The sequence below is a fragment of the Trachypithecus francoisi genome, unplaced genomic scaffold, assembly GCF_009764315.1.
Source record: "Trachypithecus francoisi isolate TF-2019V2 unplaced genomic scaffold, Tfra_2.0 Lachesis_group3, whole genome shotgun sequence".
In the NCBI taxonomy this organism is placed as follows: domain Eukaryota; kingdom Metazoa; phylum Chordata; class Mammalia; order Primates; family Cercopithecidae; genus Trachypithecus; species Trachypithecus francoisi.
The window spans coordinates 130,319,229-130,344,445 of record NW_022681468.1 but is presented as its reverse complement, the minus strand read 5'-3'; the positions used below and the strand labels follow the sequence as shown (position 1 = coordinate 130,344,445).

Genomic DNA, 25,217 nt, shown 5'->3' with positions numbered 1-25,217 from the left:
ACCCCATGTCTTTTTATGGCTTTAGCTGTGTCTCTGGCCTTTGGGAACCAGGCAGTAGGGTCTGCCACCTGGCTGGTTAGAATCTGCTACTACTTTAGTTCCCATGTGCTCAACTTCATGATGTCCTTGTGGCTTGGAATGTTGGCTTTAACCAAGTTGGGTTATGGGAAACTATATCAAGCCCTCATCTAATTGAATGTATCATACATAGTTTGCTAGTTTAATAATTTGCAAATGGACTACTGGAGTTTCTGTGCTTGAGCGATGAGTGCAGCATTGGGCTTTATTAACATGGCAAAGCAGAGGCGTAGACAGTGATGTTAATATGTAGTTGGATGGACATACAGGACCTTGGTTCAGTGTGCTTCCAGTACTGCCAGTGAGGGAAGAGTTTTGGCTACTGGACTTCATGCATTTTACTTAAAAAGAGAATTTCAGCCTGCAGCTCTGTGATTTGGTTCTATTGAAACAGGTATATCAGCGGAGGGGTTTTGGTGATTATCATCCAAATTCATTTTGTTTTCATTCTATCCACTAGATTTGGCTTGTTGTGTGACTTGACTCCGGGGGAGAAGACAGTAAATTGAATGGAATTCAAATATTTGTTCAGTTCTGTTGACAGAGGTTTTTCAATGTAAATTAATAAATTCGTGTTCTGGTGTCTGCTCTGTCTCCAGTACATTTTAGCTTGTCTGAGTCCTCTTTGAGGACCTGATCATGTTTGGGTACCAGAGACTGATAACAGCTCAAATCAAAGGGATTGATAACAGCTTAAACCAAAGACAGGATGGACAGCTAGAGATAGTCTCTAAGCCTTCAACTCGGAAGATCAGATCCTAGAATATGGAGCTAAAGTAATTGATAAATCACTCGCGAACCCAGTAACAGCCAGGCATTGTTAGAGGCACTGGGGTTGCAGTAATGGCCCAAGCACACAGGCCTCTGGTCTTTGCCCTACTGCACACTTTAGTGGGGTGTACAGGCAGTCAATGCTAAGTAACCAAGGTGATGTTAGCCGATGTCAAGTGCTCTGATGAGAGGATGTGATGGAGAGTGACTGCGTGGCTGTCTTAGAAAGGATGGTGGCCAGGCACGGTGGCTCATGCCTGTAATCTCAGCACTTTGGGAGGCTGAGGCAGGCAGATCACGAGGTCAGAAGTTCAAGACCAGCCTGACCAATATGGTGAAACCCTGTCTCTACTAAAAATATAAAAATGAACCAGGTGTGGTGGCGCGTGCCTGTAGTCCCAGCTACTTGGGAGGCTGAGGCAGGAGAATCACTTGAACCTGGGAGTCGGAGGTTGCAGTGAGCTGGGATCACGCCACTGCACTCCAGCCTGAGCAACAGAGTGAGACTCCATCTCAAAAAAAAAAAAAAAAAAAAAAAAAGGATGGTAAGGGAGTAAGGTGACGTGTGAACTGAGAATGGAATGACATATGGGGCCAGCCAAGCCAAGGTGATGGTGTTGAGCGAGGAGACACCAAGGGAGACCACTCCAGAGTGAGGGAAGTGCAGGTTCCAAGGCCATAAACAGGAAGAGGCAGGGCATGTTTAAGGAGCAGAAAGGGGACCAGTGGATGGAGTGTTGTGAGCTGGGGGAAGGGCAGCTTGTGAGACTTGAAGGTTGTGAAAAGAAGTTTAGAGTCTGGAAATGGGAAGCCATTATTTAGTGTTCAGCCAAGGAATTTAAATAATCCCCTCACACTCTTGGTGCTGGGGCTACATTAGTGAATAAAACACAGATAAAAGCCCTTGTCCTTGTGGATATAGACTGATTTATGTTTGAAAAAGTTCACGCTGGCTGCTTCGTGGAGAAGGATTTTAGGGGAGCAAGAATTGAAGCAGGGAGACAAGTTAGGGGGCTACTTCAGAGTTCAGGGAGAGGCATGGCATGGTGGAGATGGAGAGAAGAGGGTGGATTCTGGAGTGATTTTGGAGATAGAGCTGACAGGACTTCATGCCTATTGGAGGGAGAGACTTCCATCAAATGGTGGAAATGCCAGGAAGGCAATTTGATATATGAGGCTGGAACTGTGGTAAAAAGCCCTGTAGGGGAATACTACCTTATAATTCCCTGCTCTGCTGTAGTTGGGCCTTTCTCTAGGTGATTTGAAATTATACTTCCTCATTTCCAAATCCTTCCCAATCTAGGAAGAGTTGGAGAAGGAGGAACATGGAGAGCTGTTTCTTTCCTGGTTCCTGTCAACACTGGCCTGTCTGGAGGGCTTAGATGTCCCAGGGGATTGGTTGCCATCACCTTTGCATAAACAGCATTATACAGCACATTGAGGCTCTCACAGAAGTCCCTATTCCAAGTCGTCTTGGGAAGGGAGATTTTTAAAAGATAGGCCATATCTTTGAAAAAATAAATGAGGACTTGGGACATCACTTTTTCAAGGTGGCTAGCTTCTGCTCCATGCTTGTGTAAAGCACGTTTATTGTGTGGACCTGGACAATGCACTTCCCACCCTTTAGTTTTTCTTGCTGCAACTGAGCTCCCTGAAAGTATGCCTGATGCTCAGTACGCAGTAGGTGTGCAAAAATAAGTTTCTTGAATTGAATTGAAAATAATGGAGAATTAGTGCCATATATAATGATATAATCTTTTTTAAAATAAATGCATCATGATGATATATTGTTCCAAAATGACAAATACAGGAACATTATTGACTTTACAGAGGAATTACTTTTCTAAGTTTTCATTCTAGAATGTATTTAAATAATAAGCCATCAAACACCTTCTGTTTTCATATTACTTTCTAGTAACATGAATACTTTGTTAATGTCAGGTAGAATTCTTTCCTGTATTCTTCAAAGCACTTCTTTCTTAAATTTTTATTCATTTATTTTTTGAGACAGGGTCTTGCTCTGTTGCTCAAGCTGGAGTGCAATGGTGGGAACATGGCTCACTGCAGCCTCTGCCTCTCAGGTTCAAGCGATCCTCTTGCCTCGGCCTCTCAAATAGCTAGGACCAGGGGTGTGCACCACAACTCGTGGCTAATTAAAAAAAAAAAAAAATGTGTGTAGATACAGGGTTTCACCATGTTGCCCAGGCTAGTCGCAAACTCCTGGGCTCAGGCAATCAGTCCTCTTGCCTCGGCCTCCCAAAGTGCTGGGATTACAGGAGTCAGCCACCACACCTGGCCCCAGAGCACTTCTAATGCAATACCTTATTCATCTGCATAAGAATTTGGAGAGTTAAACGGGCTTTTTTATTTCTAAGCATTTTTTTGCAGCACATTTTTTTTTTCTGGCTATGAAAGTAATGTATGTCCATTGTGGGAAATACAAAAAAAAAAAAAAAGAATAAACCATAATCCCACCCTAGAGATAAGTAAAACTTTCACATTCTAGTATTTTATATGCATCTTAATACACAGCTGGAATCATGCTCCATATTTATTTTCTATGCTTTCTTTTTGCTTAATATTAAATTGTACACACTTTCCCTTGTTGGCTAAAAGCCCTTTGTGAACCTCTGAGTGTTTGTGTAATAAGGTACCTTGTAAAATACTTGATGTGTGTATCACACTATGAAGACATTTTTATGCATACATCTTTCTTATTATTTCATTTAATATTCCAAGAACTAGAGTTACTGGGTGAAAGGTTATGAACATTATGAATATATATTTTTTGGCATTGGTCTCCAGAAAAGTTGTATTGGGAAGGCCAGCTGTGCCTTTTTTTTTTTTTTTTTGAGACAGAGTCTTGCTCTATCGCCCAGACTGGAGTGCAATGGCACAATCTCTACTCACTACAGCTCCGACTCCCAGGTTCACGCCATTCTCCTGCCTCAGCCTCCCGAGTAGCTGGGACTACAGGCGCCCGCCACCACGCCCAGCTAATGTTTTTGTATTTTTAATAGAGACCGGGTTTCACCGTGTTAGCCAGGATGGTCTCCATCACCTGACCTTGTGACCTGCCCGCCTTGGCCTCCCAAAGTGCTGGGATTACAGGCGTGAGCCACCGCGCCCGGCAGCTGTGCCTTTTTTATTTCTGTTTTTTAGGCAAGCAAAAGATGCTGAAACCTTTTTGATTTTTGATATATTTTTAGCATTATAGATTTAAAATATTTGCTTCTTTAATAAGTAAAAATGCTATTTCTGAGGTTTTAAAAAGTAGACTTTATTTTTTTAGAGCATTTTTTTGGTTCACAGCAAAATTGAGCAGAAAGTATACTCTCTGGCCCCACACATGCAGAGCCTCTCCCACTATCAACATCCCACACCAGAGTGATATGTTATAATAGTATGATTTGTACTTCTTGTTTCTTTGCTTACTAGAAAGGTTGAACCTTTTTTAAAATGGGTTTTTTAAAACCCCTTTTGATGAATTGCTTTCCATTTTCATTGCTTGGTGGTTGAAAAACAACTCAAATGAAATAAGATTGGTTATAGCCTTTGTCATTTCTATAATGTCTGTTTTGTTCTGTTATTTGAGATGGAGTTTTGCTCTTGTCGTCCAGGCTGGAGTGCAATGGCGTGATCTCGGCTCACTATAATCTCCACCTCCTGCGTTTAAGCAATTCTCCTGCCTCAGCCTCCTGAGTAGCTGGGATTACAGGCGCCTGTCACCACGCCTGGCTAATTTTTGTATTTTTAGTAGAGACGGGGTTTCACCATGTTGGACAGGCTGGTCTCGAACTCCTGACCTTAGGTGATCCACCTGCCTCGGCCTCCCAAAGTGCTGGGATTATGGGCGTGAGCCACCATGCCCAGCTCTATAGTGTCTAATACAGTGTATTAGACACTGGGCTCGTTCTCTAGTTTTGGTTTTCTGGGGATGGGGTCCAAGAATTTGCATGCATAACAAGCCATCTGGGTGAGACTTATGTACCCCAAAGATGTTTGAGAACCACTGGTCTTATGCCTTCCTATAGGCAAAGGTTTGCACCACTACATGGAAAAAGAATAAGTGTTACTTTCTATCGACTCTAACTAATAGGTGTTACTTCCTATTAAGAGAGAGTGCATGAGAGCTTGCCAGCGCCTTCTCATCAGTGGAAGAGTGCCAGAACCACATTAGTCAGATGTGAAGTTGCTTTGCAAGAATGTATTCAGATGACTCACATTTTGTCATTCACAGGTGATTGTAACTAGTTTGTATTCCTCTTCATAGAGCAGGTTCATTGAGAAAAAGCTGGAAGCTACAGAAATAATAGATAGGTTTTGAAATTCTAAATTCTTTCTGGTGAATTTTTTTTTTTTTTTTTTGATGGAGTCTTGCTCTGTTGCCCAGGCTGGAGTGCAGTGGCACGATCTCGGCTCACTGCAACTTTCGCTTTCTGGTTTCAAGTAATTCTTCTGCCTCAGCCTCCTGAGTACCTGGGACTACAGGCATGTGCTATCACGCCCGGCTAATTTTTCTATTTTTAGTAGAGACGAGGTTTCACCATGTTGGTCAGGCTGGTCTTGAACTCCTGATCTTGTGATCCACCCGCCTCGGCCTCTCAAAGTGCTGAGATTACAGGTGTGAGCTACTGCGGCCGCCCAGTGAAATCTTCCTTTTTACTGTCAATGCCGCAAGCAGGTTTCCACTAAGGGAAACACAGAATATTTACATTCCTATTTTCTTTTTCTTTTTTACTAAGAAGTTTGAAAATCCTGAAAAAAATACACAAGTATCTTCTTTATGTATGTTATACTTCAAAAAAAGAAAAGAAAATATAGTTAAGAAGAGGGAGCACAAAAACAAATTATGTAAGCATAATTACATCTCTACTTGGGCTTTTCCTATTCATTTCCTGCAAATTGTTAGTACATCAGAAACCATCAAAATTCCTAGAAATAAATAGTAACAAGCAGATACCCAGGAATGTAATCTCAAGAAACCCTTGGATTGACGCAGAAGGCAAGAGAAGGTGGTGGTTTAGAGTGCCTGTCTCCACTCTGTTCCCAATCCAGGTGCCACCTTCCTGAACAGTTGGGATAGGCAGGCAGGAAGGCCTGGGGAGCCAGCAGGATCCCATAGTTAGGAGTCTCAGGAGGAGGGTCCAGGCTCACACCTGTGAGTGAGCCAGTCTCCTGCCCCATGGAGGGGTGGAGGGGTTGTAGGGTGGGCTTGTTCCCCACTGCCTCTGGGCTGGGAGAGCTGAGGGAATAGGATGTAAAGAGACGTCCTCCTGGTACCTCACCTGGAGACAGGCCCTGTGCTTCCTACTGGCTGCACCACCAGCCCATAAACCCCTTCCACTACTCTCAAGACTACCTACTTAAGGCACTCCAGTGAGCAGAGAGAGGAAAGTCACATCACATCTAATGGGCCCTGCAGCCACAAGGAGGAAGAATAAGCACTGCCCTTAACACAGGTGCAGATGAAATAGAAAACAGGTAGGCCTTGAAGAAAAAATAACTCCTACATTTAAGGAGATCCAAGTGTCACATAAAATTTCTTCTTGAACTTAAATTTCTAAAAGTCAGTAGATGGACAGGAGGGCAGAGGAAGATGGCAGAATAGAAGCCTCCACCAATTGTCCTCCCCACATGAACATCAAATTTAACAACTATCTACAAAATAAATACCTTCAGGCCGGGCGCGGTGGCTCAAGTCTGTAATCCCAGCACTTTGGGAGGCCGAGACAGGCGGATCACGAGGTCAGGAGATCGAGACCATCCTGGCTAACATGGTGAAACCCCGTCTCTACTAAAAATACAAAAAACTAGCCGGGCGAGGTGGCGGGCACCTGTAGTCCCAGCTACTCGGGAGGCTGAGGCAGGAGAATGGCGTAAACCCGGTAGGCGGAGCTTGCAGTGAGCTGAGATCCGGCCACTGCACTCCAGCCTGGGTGACAGAGCAAGACTCTGTCTCAAAAAAAAAAAAAAAAAAAAACCTTCATAAGAACCAAAAAGCAGGTGAGCGATCACAATACGTGATTTTAACATCATGTCACAGAAAGAGGGACTGAAGAGGGAGGAAGGACAGTCTTGAGTCACCGACACCACCCCTCCCCCATCCCCCGTCAGCAGACCACGTGGCTCAGAGAGAGAGTCTCTGTGCTTTGGGGAGGGAGAGTGCAGTGTTTATGGGACACTGTTTTGGAATGCAGGACGGCCAACCAGCGGTGATAACCAAGTAGTGTGCCATGGGCCTTGGGTAAGACTCTGAGACATCCTGGCTTTAGGGGTGCCTGTACACATTCACAGCTGTGGTGGCTGTGAGGAGAGACTCCTTCTGCTTGAGAAAAGCAGAGGGAAAAGTAAAGGGGACTTTGTCTTTAGCTTAGGTACCAGCTCGGCCACACTGGAGAAGAGCACCAAGCAGGCTTTTGGGGTCCGTGACTCCAGGCCTTGGCTCTTGTACTCTTGGATCTCTAGATGTACCCTGGGCTACATGCAGGCCCCACTGCTCTGAAGGGTGAGTCCCAGGCCTGACAGGATTCACCACAAGCTGAATGAAGAGCCCTTGGGCCTTAAGTGAACAATGGCAGTAGCCTGACTTTATTCCCTGTGGGCATGTGGTGAACACAGGGAGACTCCTCACCCTGGGGAAGGGGAGGGAAGAATGGGAAGGACTTTGGTGGTTTCAGCACTAGCTCAGCCGCAGTAGAATAGAGTACCAGGTAGATTTCTAAGGTTTCTGATTCTAGGCCCGGGCACCTGGACAGCGTCCCTGGACCTGCCTGGAGCCTGGGGGAACTCGTTGCCTTTAGGGGAAGGACAGAAGCCTGGCTGGCTTCACCACTTGCTGATTGTAGAGCCTTAGGGCCTTGAGTGAACATAGGGGTAGCCATGTAGTGATTACAGCAGGCCTTGAGCAAGATTCGGTGCTGTGCTGGCTTCAGGTCAGACCCATCACAGTCCCAATGGTGGTGGCTACAGAGGTGCTTGTGTACCCCTTCCCAGCTCCAGGTAGCTCAGCACAAAGAAAGAAAGACTTTGCTTATTTGGGAGAAAGTAAGGGAAGAGAATGAGAGTCTCTACCTGGTAATCCAGAGAAATCTTCTGGTTCTTTTCGAAGACCGCAAAGGTAGTACTCCTACAAGTATGCAAGAACTAGTGTTATTGTGCTTGGGGTACCCCCTAATGCAGATATGGTTGTAGTGACCGAAAACTTAGATTACTTAACACCCAAGTCCCTTTGAATATCTGGAAAGCCTTCCCAAGAAGGATGGGTACAAACATTGACTAACATCCACAAGCATCAAGACCGTGTAGGAAAACATAATTTACCTCACCAAATTAACTAAGACACCAGAATTCAATCCCAGAGAGGCAAAGATATGTGACCTTTTAGACAGAGAATTCAAAATAGCTGTTTTGAGGAAACTCAAAGAAATTCAAGATAACAGAAGAAGGAATTCAGAATCCTATCAGATAAATTTAACAAATAAATTGAAATAATTGGCCAGGAGCAGTGGCTCACGCCTGTAATCCCAGCACTTTGGATGGCCAAGGCGGGTGGATCACCTGAGGTCAGAAGTTCAAGACCAGCCTGGCCAACATGGTGAAACCCCATCTCTACTAAAAATACAAAATTAGCTGTGTGTGGTGGCGGGTGCCTGTAATCCCAGCTACTCAGGAGGCTGAGGCAAGAGAATCGCTTGAACCCAGGAGGCAGAGGTTGCAGTAAATCAAGATTGCGCCACTGCAGTCCGTCCTTCTGGAAAGAAAGAGAGAGAGAGAGAGAGAGAGAGAAAGAAAGGAGGGAGGGAGGGAAGGAAGGAGAGAGAGAGACAGGGAGAGAGAAAGGAAAAGAAAGAAATAGAAAAAAAGGAAAAGAAAAAGAAGGGAGGGAGGGAGGGAAGAAAGAAGAAAGGAAGGAAGGGAAGAGAGAGAGGGAGAAAGAGGAGCTGGGATGAGCTGTGCTCCTGGAGGAAGCAAGGGAGCCCAGCTGGCGCCATGGCCAGTACAGTGGTAGCAGTTGGACTGACCATTGCTGCTGCAGGATTTGCAGGCTGTTCTGTTTTGCACGCCATGAAGCATATGGAGCCTCAAGTGAAACAAGTTTTTCAAAGCCTACCAAAATCTGCCTTCAGTGGTGGCCATTATAGATGTGGGTTTGAACCCACAATGACAAAATGGGAAGCAGCATTAATACTAGGTGTAAGCCCTACTGCCAATAAAGGGAAAATAAGAGATGCTTATCAATGAATTATGCTTTTAAATAATCCTGACAAAGGAGGTTCCCCTTATATAGCAGCCAAAATCAGTGAAGCTAAAGATCTACTAGAAGGTCAAGCTAAAAAATGAAGTAAATGTATGATGAATTTTAAGTTCATATTAGTTTATGTATATGAGTACTACGTTTTTATAATAAAATGCCTCAGAGCTACAATAGAAAGATGAAAGAAAAGAAAGAAAGAAAAAGGAAGGAAGGAGGGAGGGAGGAAGGAAAGAAGGAAGGAAGGAAAAGAAAGAGAGAAAGACAGAAAGAAAGAGAAAATTAAAAAGAAGCAGAAATTCTGGAGAAAAATGCTAGTGACATACTGAAGAATGCATCAGTCTGTTAGCAGAATTGATCAAACAGAAGAAAGAATTAGTGAGCTTGAAGCCAGGCTATTTGAAAATACATAGTCAGAGGAGACAAAAGAAAAAAAAGAAATAAAAAAGAATGATGCACAAGATCTACAAGATCTAGGAAGTAGCTTCAAAAGGATAAATCTAAAAGTTACTAGTTTTTAAGGGGAGGTAGAGAGAGAGAGAGTGGTAGAAAATTTATCGAAAGGGATAACAGAGAACTTCCCAGACAAAAGATATCAAAATTCAAGTACAAGAAATCAAAATTCAAGCACAAGAAGGTTATAGAACACCAAGTAGATTTAACTCAAAGAAGACTACCTCAAGGCATTTAATAACCAAACTCCCAGAGGTCAAGGATAAAGAAGGGATCCTAAAGGCAGCAAGACAAAAGAAACAACATACAATGGAGCTCCAATACGTTTGGCAGCAGACTTGTGGCATGACATATTTAAAGTGCTGAAGGATAAAAACACTTAGCATAAAACCTACCATCGTGTATCTGGTGAAAATATCCTTCAAACATGAAGGAGAAATAAAGACTTTCCCAGACAAACAAAAGCTGAGGGATTTATCAACACCAGGCCTGTCCTACAAGAAATGCTAAAAGGAGTTCTTCAACATGCAAGAAAGGAATGTTAATGGGCAATAAGAAATCATCTGAAGGTACAAAACTCACTGGTAATAGTAAGTACACAGAAAAACCCAGAGTATTATAATGCTCCAGTTGTGGTATGTAAACTATTCATTATCTTAAATAGCAAGATGAAAAGATGAACCAATCAAAAATAATAACTTTTCTAGACATAGACAGTACAATAAGATATGAATAGAAACAACGAAAAGTTAAAAAGTGTGGAGATGATGTTAAAGTATAGATTTAGCAGCACTCCTGAATATATATGTAATATATATATGAAAATAAAGTATAGAGTTTTTACTAGTTTTCTTTTTGCTTGTTTGTTAGTTTGTTTGTAAGTGCCTACATCAAAAAAGAAGAAAATCTTCAAATAAACAATCTAAGGATATGTCTTAAAGAATCAGAAAAGCAAGAGCAAACCAAACTCAGTGGAAGAAAGGAAATAATGAAGATAAGATCAGAAATAAGTGAAATGAGAATAATACAAAAAAATCAATGAAACAAAAAGTTGGGTTTTTGAAAAGATAAGCAAATTGACAAACTTTAGCTAGACTAAGAACAAAACAGAAAAGACCCAACTAAATAAAATCAGAGATGAAAAAGAAGACATTACAACCAGTATCACAGAAATTCAAAGGATCATTAGAGGCTACTATGAGCAACTATATGCCAAAAAATTAGAAAACCTAGAATAAATGGATAAATTCTTAGATACATACAACCTACCGCAATTGAATAATGAAGAAATCGAAAACCTGAACAGACCAGTAACAAGTAATGAGACTGAAGCCATAATAAAAAAGCCTCCTAGCAAAGAAAAGCCCAGGACCCAATGGCTTCACTGGTAAATTTTACCAAACATTTAAAGAGAATTAATAGCAATCATACTCTAACTATTCTGAAAAGTAGAAGAGGAGGAAATACTTCCAAACTCATTCTACGAGGCCAGTATTACCTTGGTACCAAAATTAAACAAAGAAGCAAAAAAAAAACAAAACCAAAAAACAATAAAAAACCTACAGGCCAATATCCCCGTTGAATATTGATGCAGAAACCCTCAACAAAATACTAGAAAAAGGAATTCAGCAACACGTTAAAAAGATCATTCATAATTACCAAGGGGGATTTATTCCAGGGATGCAAAGATGGTTCAACATATGCAACCAGTCAGTGTGATACATCATATCAACAAAATGAAAGACAAAAAACATATGGTCATTTCAACTGATGCTGAAAAAGCATTTGATAAAATTCAACATCCCTTCATGAGAAAAAACCTGAAAAAACTAGGTATACAAGGAACACATCTCAACATAATAAAAGCCATATATGACAGACCCACAGTTAGTATCATACTAAATGGGGAAGAATAGAAAGTCTTCATCTAAGATCTGGAACACGGAAAGGATGCCCACTTTTACTACTGTTACTCCACATAGTACTAGATGTCCTAGCTAAAGCAATCAGACGAAAGAAAGAAAGGGCATCCAAATTGGAAAGGAAGAAGTCAAATTATTCTTGTTTGCAGATGATACGATCTTATATTTGGAAAAGCCTAAAGACTCCACCAAAAAACTCTTAGTACTGATAAACAAATTCAATAAAATTTCAGGATACAAAATCAACATACAGAAATCAGTAGCATTTCTATATGCCAATGGGGAACAATCTGAAGAAGAAGTCAAGAAAGTAATCTCATTTACAATTGCTATAAATAAAATTAAATACTGGCCAGGTGCTGTGGCTCACGCCTGTAATCCCAGCACTTTGGGAGGCCAAGGTGGGCCGATTACTTGAGCTCAGGAATTTGAGACCAGCCTGGGTAACATGGCGAAACCCCGTCTCTACCAAAAATACAAAAAAATAGCTGAGCATGGTGGTGCGTGCTTGTGGTCCCGGCTACTTGGGAGGCTGACGTGGGAAGATTGCTTGTTCCTTGGGGGCAGAGGTTGCAGTGAGCCAAGATTGTGCCACTGCTCTCCAGCCTGGGTGACAGCACAAGACCCTGTCTCAATAATTAAATAAATAAATATAGGCCAGGCATGGTGGCTCACGCCTGTAATCCCCGTACTTTGGGAGGCCAAGGTGGGTGGATCAGTAGATCGAGACCATCCCTGCTAACACGGTGAAACCCTGTCTCTACTGAAAATATGAAAAAAAAAAAAAAAATTAGCCAGGCGTGGTGGCAGGCACCTGTAGTCCCCAGCTACTTAGGAGGCTGAGGCAGGAAAACGGTGTGAACCCGCGAGGCAGAGGTTGTAGTTAGCTGAGATCGTGCCACTGCACTCTAACCTGGGCAACAGAGCAAGACTCCATCTCAAAAATAAAAAATAAAAGTAAATAAATATATATATATATACACATACATACCTATGAATTAACCAAAGAAGTGAAAGATCTCTGCAATGACAACTATAAAACACTGATGTGAGAAATTGAAGAAGACTCATAAAAATGGAAAGCTATTCCATGGTCATGGATTGGAATACATAATATTATTAAAATGTCTGTACTACCCAAAGCAATCTACAGATTCAATGCAATCCCTATCGAAATACCAATGGCATTCTTCACAGAAATAGAAAAAAAAAAAAAATCCTAAAGTTCATATGGAGCCACAAAATACCAAAAAAGCCAAAACTATCCTGAGCAAAAGAACAAAACTGGAGAAGTCACATTACCTGACTTCCAGTTATACTACAGAGCTACAGTAACCAAAACAGCATGGCACTGGCATAAAAATAGATACATAGAGCAATGGAACAGAATAGAGAACCCAGAAACAAATCCATACATCTACAGTAAAATCCTTTTTGAAAAGGTGCCATGATCATGCAATGGGGAAAGGACAGTCTGTTTAATAAGTGGTGCTGGGGAAACTGAATATCCATATGCAGAAGCATGAAACTAGACCCCTATTTTGTACTATATACAAAAAATCAAAATGGATTAAAGATTAGAGAGAAGCAGAAAAGATAACTATTGGGTACTGGGCTTAATGTACAGAATCTGTACAACAACACATTAAACTCAGTACCCAATAGTTGTGTTTAATTATCTTACAGAAATAATCTGTACAACAAACATCCATGGCATGAGTTTACCTATGTAAAAAACCTTCACATATACCCCCCAACCAAAAATAAAAGTTGAAAAAAAAAAAGACTTAAATCTAAGACCTCAAACTATGAAACAACTAATAGAAAACATTGGATAAATTCTCTAGGACATTGGAGTGGGCAAAGATTTCTTGAGATATACCCTACAAGCACAGGCAACCAAAGCAAAAATGGACAAATGGGATCAAATTAAGTTAAAAAGCTGCTGCACATCAAAATAAACAACAAAGTGAAGGGAGAACATAGTTGCAAACTATCCATCTGACAAGGGATTAATCATCAGAATACATAAGGAGCACAAACAACTCTATAAGAAAAAATCTAATAATCTATGTTAAAAATGGGCAAAAGATCTGAATAGACATTTCTCAAAAGAAGACATACAAATGGCAAACACAGGTATATGAAAAGGTGCTCAATATCATTGATCATTAGAGAAATGCAAAGTAAAACTACAATGAGATATTGGCTGAGCGCAGTGGCTCACATCTGTAATCCCAGCACTTTGGGAGGCTGAGGTGGGTGGATTACTTGAAGCCAGGGGTTTGAGACCAGCCTGGCCAACACGGCGAAACTCCATTTCTACTAAAAATACAAAAAAAAATTAGCCTGGCATGGTGATGCATACCTGTAATCCCATCTACTTGGAAGGCTGAGGCATGAGAATCACTTGAACCCAGGAGGTGGAGGTTGCAGTGAGCCGGTATCATGCCACTACACTCCAGCTTGGGTGACAGTGAGACTCAGTCTCAAAAAGCAAACAAACAAACAAAACTACAGTGAGATATCATCTCACCTGAGTTAAAATGGCTTTTATCCAAAAGACAGGCAATATCAAATGCTGGCAAGGATATGGAGAAAAGGGAACACTCCTAAAATGTTGGTGGGAATGTAAATTAGTACAACCACTGTGGAGCACACTTTGGAGGTACCTCACAAAACTAAAAATAGAGCTACCATATGATTCAGCAGTCCCACTGCTAGGTATATACCTACAAGAAAGGAAATCAGTATATGGAAGAGATATCTGCACTCCCGTGTTTATTGCAGCACTATCCACAATAGCCAAGGTTTGGAAGCAAGCCAAGTGTCCATCAACAGGCAAATGGATAAAGAAGTGTGGTACAGATACACAATGGAGTGTATTCAGCCATAAGAAAGAATGAGGTTCTGTTATTTGCAAAAACATGGATAGAACCAGAGGTCATTATGTTAAGTGAAATGAAATAAGCCAGGCACAGAAAGATAAACTTCGTATGTTTTCACTCACTTGTGGGAGCTAAAAATTAAAACAATTGAATTCACGGAGATAGAGAGTAGAATGATGGTTACCAGAGGCTGAGAAGGATAGTGGGGGGTAGGGTGGAAATGTGGATGATTAATGGGTATTAAAAATAGTTAGAATTAATAAGATCTAGTATTTGATAGCACAACAGGGTGACTATAGTCAATAATAATTTAATTGTACATGTAAAAATAACTAAAAGTATAATTGGGTTGTTTGTAATAGAAACAATAAATACTTGAGGTGATGGATATATTGTTCACCCTGATGTGATTATTACACATTGTATGTCTGTATCAAAATAGCCCATGGCTGGCCGTGGTGGCTCAAGCCTGTAATCCCAGCACTTGGGAGGCTGAGGTGGGTGGATTACTTGAAGCCAGGGGTTTGAGACCAGCCTGGCCAACACGGCGAAACTCCATTTCTACTAAAAATACAAAAAAAATTAGCCTGGCATGGTGATGCATACCTGTAATCCCATCTACTTGGAAGGCTGAGGCATGAGAATCACTTGAACCCAGGAGGTGGAGGTTGCAGTGAGCCGGTATCATGCCACTACACTCCAGCTTGGGTGACAGTGAGACTCAGTCTCAAAAAGCAAACAAACAAACAAAACTACAGTGAGATATCATCTCACCTGAGTTAAAATGGCTTTTATCCAAAAGACAGGCAATATCAAATGCTGGCAAGGATATGGAGAAAAGGGAACACTCCTAAAATGTTGGTGGGAATGTAAATTAGTACAACCACTGTGGAGCACACTTTGGAGGTACCTCACAAAACTAAAAATAGAGCTACCATATGATTCAGCAGTCCCACTGCTAGGTATATACTACAAGAAAGGAAATCAGTATATGGAAGAGATATCTGCACTCCCGTGTTTATTGCAGCACTATCCACAATAGCCAAGGTTTGGAAGCAAGCCAAGTGTCCATCAACAGGCAAATGGATAAAGAAGTGTGGTACAGATACACAATGGAGTGTATTCAGCCATAAGAAAGAATGAGGTTCTGTTATTTGCAAAAACATGGATAGAACAGAGGTCATTATGTTAAGTGAAATGAAATAAGCCAGGCACAGAAAGATAAACTTCGTATGTTTTCACTCACTTGTGGGAGCTAAAAATTAAAACAATTGAATTCACGGAGATAGAGAGTAGAATGATGGTTACCAGAGGCTGAGAAGGATAGTGGGGGGTAGGGTGGAAATGTGGATGATTAATGGGTATTAAAAATAGTTAGAATTAATAAGATCTAGTATTTGATAGCACAACAGGGTGACTATAGTCAATAATAATTTAATTGTACATGTAAAAATAACTAAAAGTATAATTGGGTTGTTTGTAATAGAAACAATAAATACTTGAGGTGATGGATATATTGTTCACCCTGATGTGATTATTACACATTGTATGTCTGTATCAAAATAGCCCATGGCTGGCCGTGGTGGCTCAAGCCTGTAATCCCAGCACTTTGGGAGGCCGAGGTGGGCAGATCACCTGAGGTCAGGAGTTCAAGACCAGCCTGGCCAACATGGCAAAATCCCATCTCTACTAAAACATACAAAAAATAGCCGGGCATGGTAGTGGACACCTGTAATCCCAGCTACTCGAGAGGCTGAGGCAGGGAGAATTGGTTGAACCTGAGAGGCGGAGGTTGCAGTGAGCCGGAGGTTGCAGTGCCACTGCACTCCAGCCTTGGTGACAGAGCCAGACTCCATCTCAAAAAAAAAAAAAAATCCCATATACCCATAAATATATACATCTACTATGTACCCACAAAAATTAAAAATTAAAACAAAGTCAGTAGATGAATGAGAGGCAATCAGTTGCCCCCAAGACAAAGTAGAAGAAATCCCTGAGACATTACAACCAAAGGCAAAGAGAGAGGAACCACAAGGGAAAAGTTAAAAGCCTTGGTGGACAGAGCCAGGACACCCAGCATGTCCGTAATAGGAGTTCCAGAGGAGAAAAAGAAACAGATGGAGAAGAAATACTAGTTACACAGGAGAAGAAATTTTACCTGAGTTGAAGACATTTTTTTGTAGAGATGTAGTCTTGCTTTATTATGTAGGCTGGACTCAAACTTCTGGCCTCAAGCCATCCTTTCACCTCAGCCTCCCAAAGTGCTAAGATTGCAGGCATGAGCCACTGTGCTAGGAATATTTTTATAAAATCACAAGTCAATACAATTAGAAATAAATAATACAAATGACTAAAACAAAAACCTTAACTGGTTGAAAATGAAAAAAACACAATTCTAAATAATCCTTAGATTCCTAAGATATCTTTAGATCAAAGAGGAATTCTAAACTGCCATTAAAATATTGAAAAAAGAAAACACTCCGTATCCAATCTATGGACCCAGCAAATACTGTATTATAAAGAAAATGCCGGCTGGCGCCATGGCTAACACCTATAATCCCAGCACTCTGGGAGGTCGAGGCGGGCGGATCGCTTGAGGTCAGGAGTTCAAGACCAGCCTGGCCAACGTGGTGAAACTCCGTCTCTGCTAAAAATACAAAACTTAGCCAGGTGTGATGGCACATGCCTGTAATCCCAGCTACTCGGGAAGCTGAGGCAGGGGAATTGCTTGAACCTGGGAGGCAGAAGTTGTGCTGAGATTGTGCCACTGCACTCCAGCCTGGGCAACAGAGCAAGACTCCATCTCAAAAAAAGAAAAGAAAAGAAAAAGAAAACGGCTTCATTACTAAGGAAGAAATACTAAAACTAAAGTAACTTAGTTTTTGTTTTGTTTGTTTTTTTTTTTTTTTTTTTGAGACGGAGTCTCCCCTTGTCGCCCAGGCTGGAATGCAGTGGCGGGATCTCGGCTCACTGCAAGCTCTGCCTCCTAGGTTCATGCCATTCTCCTGCCTCAGCCTCCCCGGGTAGCTGGGACTACAGGCGCCCACCACCACGCCCGGCTAACTTTTGTATTTTTAGTAGAGATGGGGTTTCACCGTGTTGGCCAGGATAGTCTCCATCTCCTGACTTCGTGATCCGCCTGCCTCGGCCTCCCAAAGTGCTGGGATTACAGGCGTGAGCCACCGCGCCCAGCTGGAACTTAGTTTTTAATGGTAAATAAAGGGACTTGCTCTGGGAGGAACCTCTAAGGTGTCTGTCTGTCTAGCCCCCTAGTTCTCTGTTTAAGTGTGCATCAGGTGACCGTTGAAAAGGAGTCTCTTATGAAAGATTGAGTTAAACATTCTTATCTTCGCCAAAAGTATAAAATGTTTTTGTGGAAGCATGTGAATTCTTAATGACTCCCTTAGTGTTTTTTATGTTGCCCAGGTACTCCAGGAGCAGATTCGTGCCCGGGACAACATTAGCTATGGAACTAATTCTGCCTTAAAGACCCTGGAGATGCGCCAGCTCTCCGGTTTGGGAGATCTTCGAGGAAGAGTAGCAAGGTAGGTGTTCAAATGTTGGGGTCTCTATTCATCAAAAACCATTTTCTATAAACTCCATTATACTGGGGAATATATTAAGGAAGCCCCAGAGCTTCCTTTAGTACATTCCCTCCATGCTTTCGCCATAAAATCCAGTGGTAGGAGTTAAATCTGGTTGTGAGGGCGCCATGGGTATCTTTTTTTTTTTTTTGAGATGGAGTCTTGCTCTGTCGCCCAGGCTGGAGTACAGTGGCGCGATCTCGGCTCACTGCAAGCTCCGCCTACCGGGTTTACGCCATTCTCCTGCCTCAGCCTCCCGAGTAGCTGGGACTACAGGCGCCCGCCACCTCGCCCGGCTAGTTTTTTTTGTATTTTTTAGTAGAGACGGGGTTTCACCGTGTTAGCCAGGATGGTCTCAATCTCCTGACCTCGTGATCCGCCCGTCTCGGCCTCCCAAAGTGCTGGGATTACAGGCTTGAGCCACCGCGCCCGGCATGGGTTTCTTTTGTTATGCAATTGGTGTTGTCTTCATGGGAAGAAATGATGGGGGAACTCACTCAGCTGACCTTGTAATTTGATAAGGTAATTCTGTGTTTATTGAATCCGATAATATAAAGTTGACAGAGTTCGTATGTCGTTTTGGAAATTTAATTTTTCCTGTTATTCATTTTTATTTTATTTTCTGAAAGTATTGGTCTGGGAAAGATTGGAAACTTAGAAAAAAGATCTTTCTCCTCAGTATGAAAAGTGCTATTTTCTCAAAGTGTGCTGCATGGACCAGCAGCCTCAACATCACCGGAGAGCTTGTTAGAAATGTACTGTCTCCAGCCCACCCTGCAACTACTGAGTTAGAATCTGCATTTTAACAAAATCCCTGAATTCACATGCATGGGAAAGTCTGGGAAGCACTGCACCAGGACTGTGTCTAGGGCTGTTTTTATCTGGCTGGGACAAATTTGTCCGAAGTATTTATGGGCCTCTTCTGCCCTCTGCTGGGGCTAAGAGCCAAGTACATTAATACGTATCAGCACCGGAGCTGAGGAGCAAAAGGCACGTCCTGTCAGCCTGAGGTGGCAATGAGGGTGGTCTGCAAGGAATCGGGCGGAAGAAAGAACAAGGACTCTAGCATGCAAGGCCTCTGGAGCAGGGAGGAGTAGTGTTAGGGTGTGTTTGTGCAGACAACATGTCGAGGGCCTTGAATGCTGGGCATGTGTGTTTGGGTCCGCTGGGTAAAGATCAGTCTAATAGCAGAGGGCTGCATGGATTGGATGGGGGACAGATTGATCACTCTCCTTCTGTGATTTTCTGTGCTCATCAGGATGAACTCTAGTCTCCTTAGTGTGATCCTTGGGGATGACACCCTGTTGACTCCCTCTCCTCTCTCTACCTTTGCACTGTACCTTTCAGCAGTGATCAACTCTTTGTTAGTCCCTGAATAAGCCATGTTCTTCTATTTCTACAGTTTTGTATGTGCTGTTCTCGTACCTAGCATTCCTTTTCCTCCTCTTTTTCTTTTCTTTTTCTTTTTGAGACAAGTCTCACTCTGTTGCCCAGGCTGGAGTGCAGTGGCACAATCTCGACTCACTGCAACCTCCGCCTCCTGGATTCAAGCAATTCTCCTGTCTCAGCCTCCCAAGTAGCTGGGACTACAGGCACCCGCCTAAGTTTTGTATTTTTAGTAGAGATGAGGTTTTAACCATGTGGGCCAGGCTGGCTTCTAACTCCTGACCGCAGGTGATCTGCCCACCTTGGCCTCCTAGAGTGCTGGGATTACAGGTGTGGGCCACGGTGCCCAGCCTCCTCCTCCTTTTCTAACTTCTTTTCAGTCTTTAAAGTTCAGCTGAAGTGTCACCCACTCTGGGAGTCTTCCCCGACACCCCCACTCCATAGAGCTCTCCTAGCACTTACTGCTCTGTTGAGTCTCTCTGTTGTCTTCCTCACTCTGCTGCCTTTACTGTGTTGGAGGGGGGGTTCCAGATGTGTTATCTCTCCATAGCTGAGTGCCTGGAACAGTCTCTGGAAAACAGTAGATACTCAACATTCATCATCCATTTGAATGAAGAAATGACCTGGAAACTCACTGTAAGAGGACTGGAACACCTTAACTCTTTATTTGTGGAGTTTGGCTTAAAAGAAATACCAGCTCTATGATACCTCTCAGAACAGCAGGGAGTTAGAAGAACTGGAGAGCTGCAGGACAGAGTAGGGACTCTAGGAGGACTTTGAGGATCTTCATAGCCGCTTGAGTTGCAGATGAAGATCAAGTGATGGGATACATGTGAGAGGCTCGGTGCCCTGCATGTGACGGAGAGGGCCTGCAACCACTGGTAGCTGTATCATCTCAGGGGCAAGAGCAGTGACATTGTCCTTATGATGCTGGTTCTAATACAAAGTAGAAAAATTATTTTAAAATACTTTCAGGAATCTTATACTCTTCAGTTTCTTATCGACTTCTTTACCCAACTTGTTCCTTCCCTATAACAAAAACTTTCACTCTAAAGGCATAAAAAATGTTTGTTATGAGTACTGGATATTTTTGCTTTTTTTTTTTTTTTTTTTTAGCTGTATTAGTCTTTTCCCTGGAATGCTGATGAGACTTGATTGTTGAAATGAATTCATGTGAAATAAAAATTCTTTGGAAAAGTTTCTTGTCTTTCTTGTATTGATTATGTTATTGTATTGGAGGGGTATGAACATTTTAAGTGGTATTCTTAAGTTACTAGGTTGCTATATTATTTCATATTTAATTTTATAGTTTTTATGGGTCCATTGGTGATGTAATTAGTAGCAAATGGGCCTTGATTTTTTCCCCTGTAAATCCAGCTCAGAAGGGCAGAGGCAAGTTCTCTGTGGAGGTGAGATACACATTTAGCTCACGTGGCATACCATGTTCTAAACAGGACTTGATCAGACCTGAAGCCCAATAGATGGCCCCCTTTCTCTCTCTCTCCTCTCTCTCTCTGAACAGCTTTAGTGAGAGTTAATTCAGGTATTATATAAGTCAACTACTTAAAGCACACAATGCAGTGGTTTTTAGTATATTCACATAGTCGTGTAGTCATCACCACAATCGATTTCAGAACATTTTTATCATCCAAAAGGAAACCCCATACCCGTTAGCCGTCACTCCCCATTTTTCCCCAGCCTCCCCAGATCCCTAGTCCATGGCAGGCCTACATTCTCTCTCTAATGGATTTCACTCTTCTGAGCATTTCGAGTGAATGTGTTCCCTTGAGACTGGCTTCTGACACTTAACATCACGTTTTCAGGGTTCATCCATGTTGTAGCATGTAGCAGTACTTCCTTCCTCGTTATGGCTGCCTAGTACCTCATTGTGGACTGCATTTAAAAAACCCATTCATCAGTTGAATGTTTGGGTTGCTTCCACTTTTGACTATTTTAAATAATGCTGCTGTGAACATTTGTCTTTTTTTTTTTTTTTTTTTGAGACGGAGTCTTGCTGTGTCACCCAGGCTGGAGTGCAGTGGCCAGATCTCAGCTCACTATAAGCTCTGACTCCCGGGTTTACGCCGTTCTCCTGCCTCAGCCTCCCGAGTAGCTGGGACTACAGGCGCCCGCCACGTCGCCCGGCTAGTTTTTTGTATTTTTTATTAGAGATGGGGTTTCACCATGTTAGCCAGGATGGTCTCGATCTCCGGACCTCGTGATCCGCCAGTCTTGGCCTCCCAAAGTGCTGGGATTACAGGCTTGAGCCACCGCGCCCGGCCTATTGTCTATTTGTTTTTGTGTGCTCATAGGTTTTCATTTCCCTTGGATATGTACCTAGAATGAAAATGCGGAGTAACATGATAACTCTATAACTTTTGAGGAACAGCACAGCTAGACTGTTTGCGGAAGTGGCCACCATTTTACATTGCCCCCAACAGTGTCTGAGGGCTCCGATTTCTTCACATCCTCAGTAACTGTTGTTTCCTATCTTTTTGATTATAGCCATCCCAGTGGGTTTGAAGGGGTATCTCACTGTGGTTTTGATTGCATCCCCCTGAGGACTAATGGTACTGAACATCGTTTAATGTGCTTACTGGTCATTGCTGTATCTTCTTTAGGAAAGTATTTATTGAGATTCCTTGCCCATTTTTAAATTGGGTAATTGTCTTTTTATTACTGAGCTGTAGAGTTTTAAAAATTATATATTCTAGATATAATTCCCTTATCAGATATCTGATTTGAAAAATTACTGTCCCATTCTAACGGATGTCTTTTCATTTTCTCCTGTCTTTTGAAACTTAAAAATTTTTAATCTTGATGATATCTAACATCTGTCTTTTCTTCAGTTGCTAGTGTTTGGGGTGTCATATTTAAGAAACTGTTGCCTAATCCAGGTCATGAAGATTTATGCCTATATTTTCTTTTTAAGTTTTAAAGTTTCAGCTCTTACATTTAGGCCTTTGATCCATTTTTAGTTAATTTTTTTTGTATATAGTACAAGGTAGGGTTCCACATTTATTATTTTCCTTGTAGATATCTATTTATCCCAGCATAATTTATTGAAAAGCCTATTCTTTCCCCATCAAATTGTCTTGGCACCCTAGTTGAAAATCACTTGGCGGCTGTGAGCGGTGGCCACGCCTGTAATCACAGCACATTGGGAGGCCGAGGTGGGCAGATCAGGAGGTCAGGAGTTCAAGACCAGCCTGACCAATATGGTGAAACTTCGTCCTACTAAAAATACAAAAATTAGCCAGGTGTGGCAGCCTGCATCTGTAGTCCCAGCTACTCAGGAGGCTGAAGCAGGAGAATCGCTTGAACCTGGGAGGCGGAGGTTGCAGTGAGACAAGATCTCGCCAACACTCTAGCCTGGGCAACAGAACAAGACTCTATCTCAAAAAAAAAAAAGAAAGAAAATCACTTGGCAATAGGTGTATAGATTTATTTGTGGACTCTCAATTCTATTCCATTGATTCCCAATTCTTATGCTGGTACCACACCGTCTTGATTACTATAGCTTTGTGGTAAATTTTGAAATTGAGAAGGGTGAGTCCTCTAACTTCATCCTTTTTTTCAAGATTGTGTTAGCTGTTTTAGGTCCATTGTATTTCCTTATGAAATTTAGGATCAGGCCAGGTGCAGTGGCTCATACTTGTAATCCCAGCTCTTTGGGAGGCCAAGGCGGGTGGATCACCTGAGGTCAGGAATTTGAGACCAGCCTGGCCAATATGGTGCAATCCCATCTCTACTAAAAAGACAAAAATTAGCTGGGTGTGGTAGCGCACACCAGTAATCTCAGCTCCTGGGGAGGCTGAGGCAGGAAAATCGCTTGAACCTAGAGGTTGCAGTGAGCTGAGATCATGCCACTGCACTTCACCTGGGTGACAGAGCAAAACTTTGTCTCAAATTAGAAGGAGAAGGAGAAGGAGAAGGAGAAGGAGAAGGAGAAGGAGGGGGAGGGGGAAGGGAAATTTAGTATCAGGCTGGGCATGGTGGCTCACGCCTGTAGTCCCAGCACATGGTGGCTCACGCCTATAGTCCCAGCACTTTGGGAGGCCAAGGTGGGCAGATCACGAGATCAGGAGTTCAAGACCAGCCTGGCCAACATGGTGAAATCTCGTCTCTACTAAAAATACAAAAATTAGCCAGGCATGGTAGCAGCCACCTGTAATCCCAGCTACTCAGGAGGCTGAGGCAGGATAGTTGCTTGAACCTGAGAGGCGGAGGTTGCAGTGAGCGAAGGTCGGACCACTGCACTCCAGCCTGGGCAACAGAGAGAGACTCTGTCTCAAAAAATAATAATAATAATAATAAAATTTAGGATCAGTTTGTCAATTTCTGCAAAGAAACCAGTTGAAATATTAATAGGGACTGTGTTGAATCTGTAGATCTGTTTGGGGAATATTGCCATTTAAAAATATTAAGTCTTTCAATGGGTTCAGTGTCTCATGGCTGTAATCCCAGGGATTTGGGAGGCCAAGGTAGGAGGATTGCTTGAGGCCAGGAGTTTGAGACCAGCTTTGGCAACACAGCAAAACTCTATATCTATGAAAAAATGAATGTGTGAGTTGGGCGTGGTGGCACATGCCTGTAGTTGCAGGGAGCTATGATCTTATCACTGCACTTCAACCAGGGTGACAGAGAGAGCAAGACCCTGTCTCAAAAAAAAAAAAAAAAAAACAAACCAAAACAACAACAAAAAAAACAAGCCTTTCTTTAAAACATTTTTTTTTAGAAACATCATCTTCCTCTGTCGCCCACACTGGAGTGCAGTGGCGTGATCACAACTCCCTGCAGCTTGAACTCCTGGGCTCAAGCAATCCTCCCACCTCAGCTTCCTGAGTAGCTGGGACTACAGGCATGTGCCACCACATCTCACTGATTTTTTTCATTTTTTGTAGAGACGGGGTCTCTCCCAGGCTGAACTCCTGGTTTCAAGTGATCTTCTCACCTTGGCCTCCCAAAGTGTTGGGATTACAGGTGTTAGTCACCATGCCTGGCCCCAAAATTAAGTATTTGGATCCACGAATGTGGGTGTCTTTCCATTTATTTTGGTCATCTTTAATATGTTTCAACAATATTTTGGAGTTTTAAAAGTATAAGTTTCATACTTCTTTAAATGTATTCCTAAGTATTTTATTCTTTTTTGATGCTACTGTAAATAGCAAATCTTTTTTTTTTTTTATTGCCACTGTAGACAAGTACAGTAGATTTTGTGTATTGGTCTTGTATCCTGCAACCTTGCTGAACTCATTAATTACTTCTAATAATTTCTAGTGGATTTTTTAAAAGGATTTTCTACATGCAAGATCATGCCATCTGCAAATAGAGTTTTACCTTCTACTTTCCAATCTGGATTTCATTTCATTTTCTTGCCTAATTGCCCTGACTAGAACCTCCAGTATGATGTTGAATAAATGTGGTGAGAGCAGATACCCTTGTCTTATTTTTGATTTTAGGGGAAAGCATCCATACTCTCATTATTCAGTAGAATGTTAGGTGTGGATTTTTTTTTTTCCCCCTTTGGAGACAGAGTCTTGCTCTGTCGCCCAGAGTGAAGTGGTGTGATCTTGGCTCACTACAACCTCCGCCCCCCCAGGTTCAAGTGATTCTCCTGCCTCAGTCTTCCGAGTAGCTGGGATTACAGGTGGCTGCCACCACGCCCAGCTAGTTTTTGTATTTCTATCAGAGATGGGGTTTCGCCATATTGGCCAGGCTGGTCTTGAACTCCTGACCTCAAGTGATCCACCTGCCTCTGCCTCCCAAAGTGTTAGGATTACAGGCGTGAGCCACTGCGCCCAGCCCAAGTGTGGATTTTCTTGTGTATGCTCTTTACTAGGTTGAAAAAGATTTTCTTTTCCTAGTTTCCTAGTTTGTT

At 42.3% G+C, this 25,217-nt stretch overlaps 1 protein-coding gene and 1 pseudogene across 14 annotated transcripts in view; both read left to right on the top strand.

The window, feature by feature from the left end:
* Window positions 1–25,217, top strand: part of FAM81A (family with sequence similarity 81 member A) — a 163,891-nt gene that overhangs the window by 112,934 nt on the left and 25,740 nt on the right. For all 14 annotated transcript variants that reach the window (XM_033189921.1, XM_033189927.1, XM_033189934.1 and 11 more), the window contains one exon: window positions 17,793–17,911. In XM_033189921.1, the coding sequence (XP_033045812.1) occupies window positions 17,793–17,911 (119 nt within the window). The remainder of the gene's footprint in view (window positions 1–17,792; window positions 17,912–25,217) is intronic.
* LOC117070583 lies at window positions 8,765–9,314 on the top strand (annotated as a pseudogene).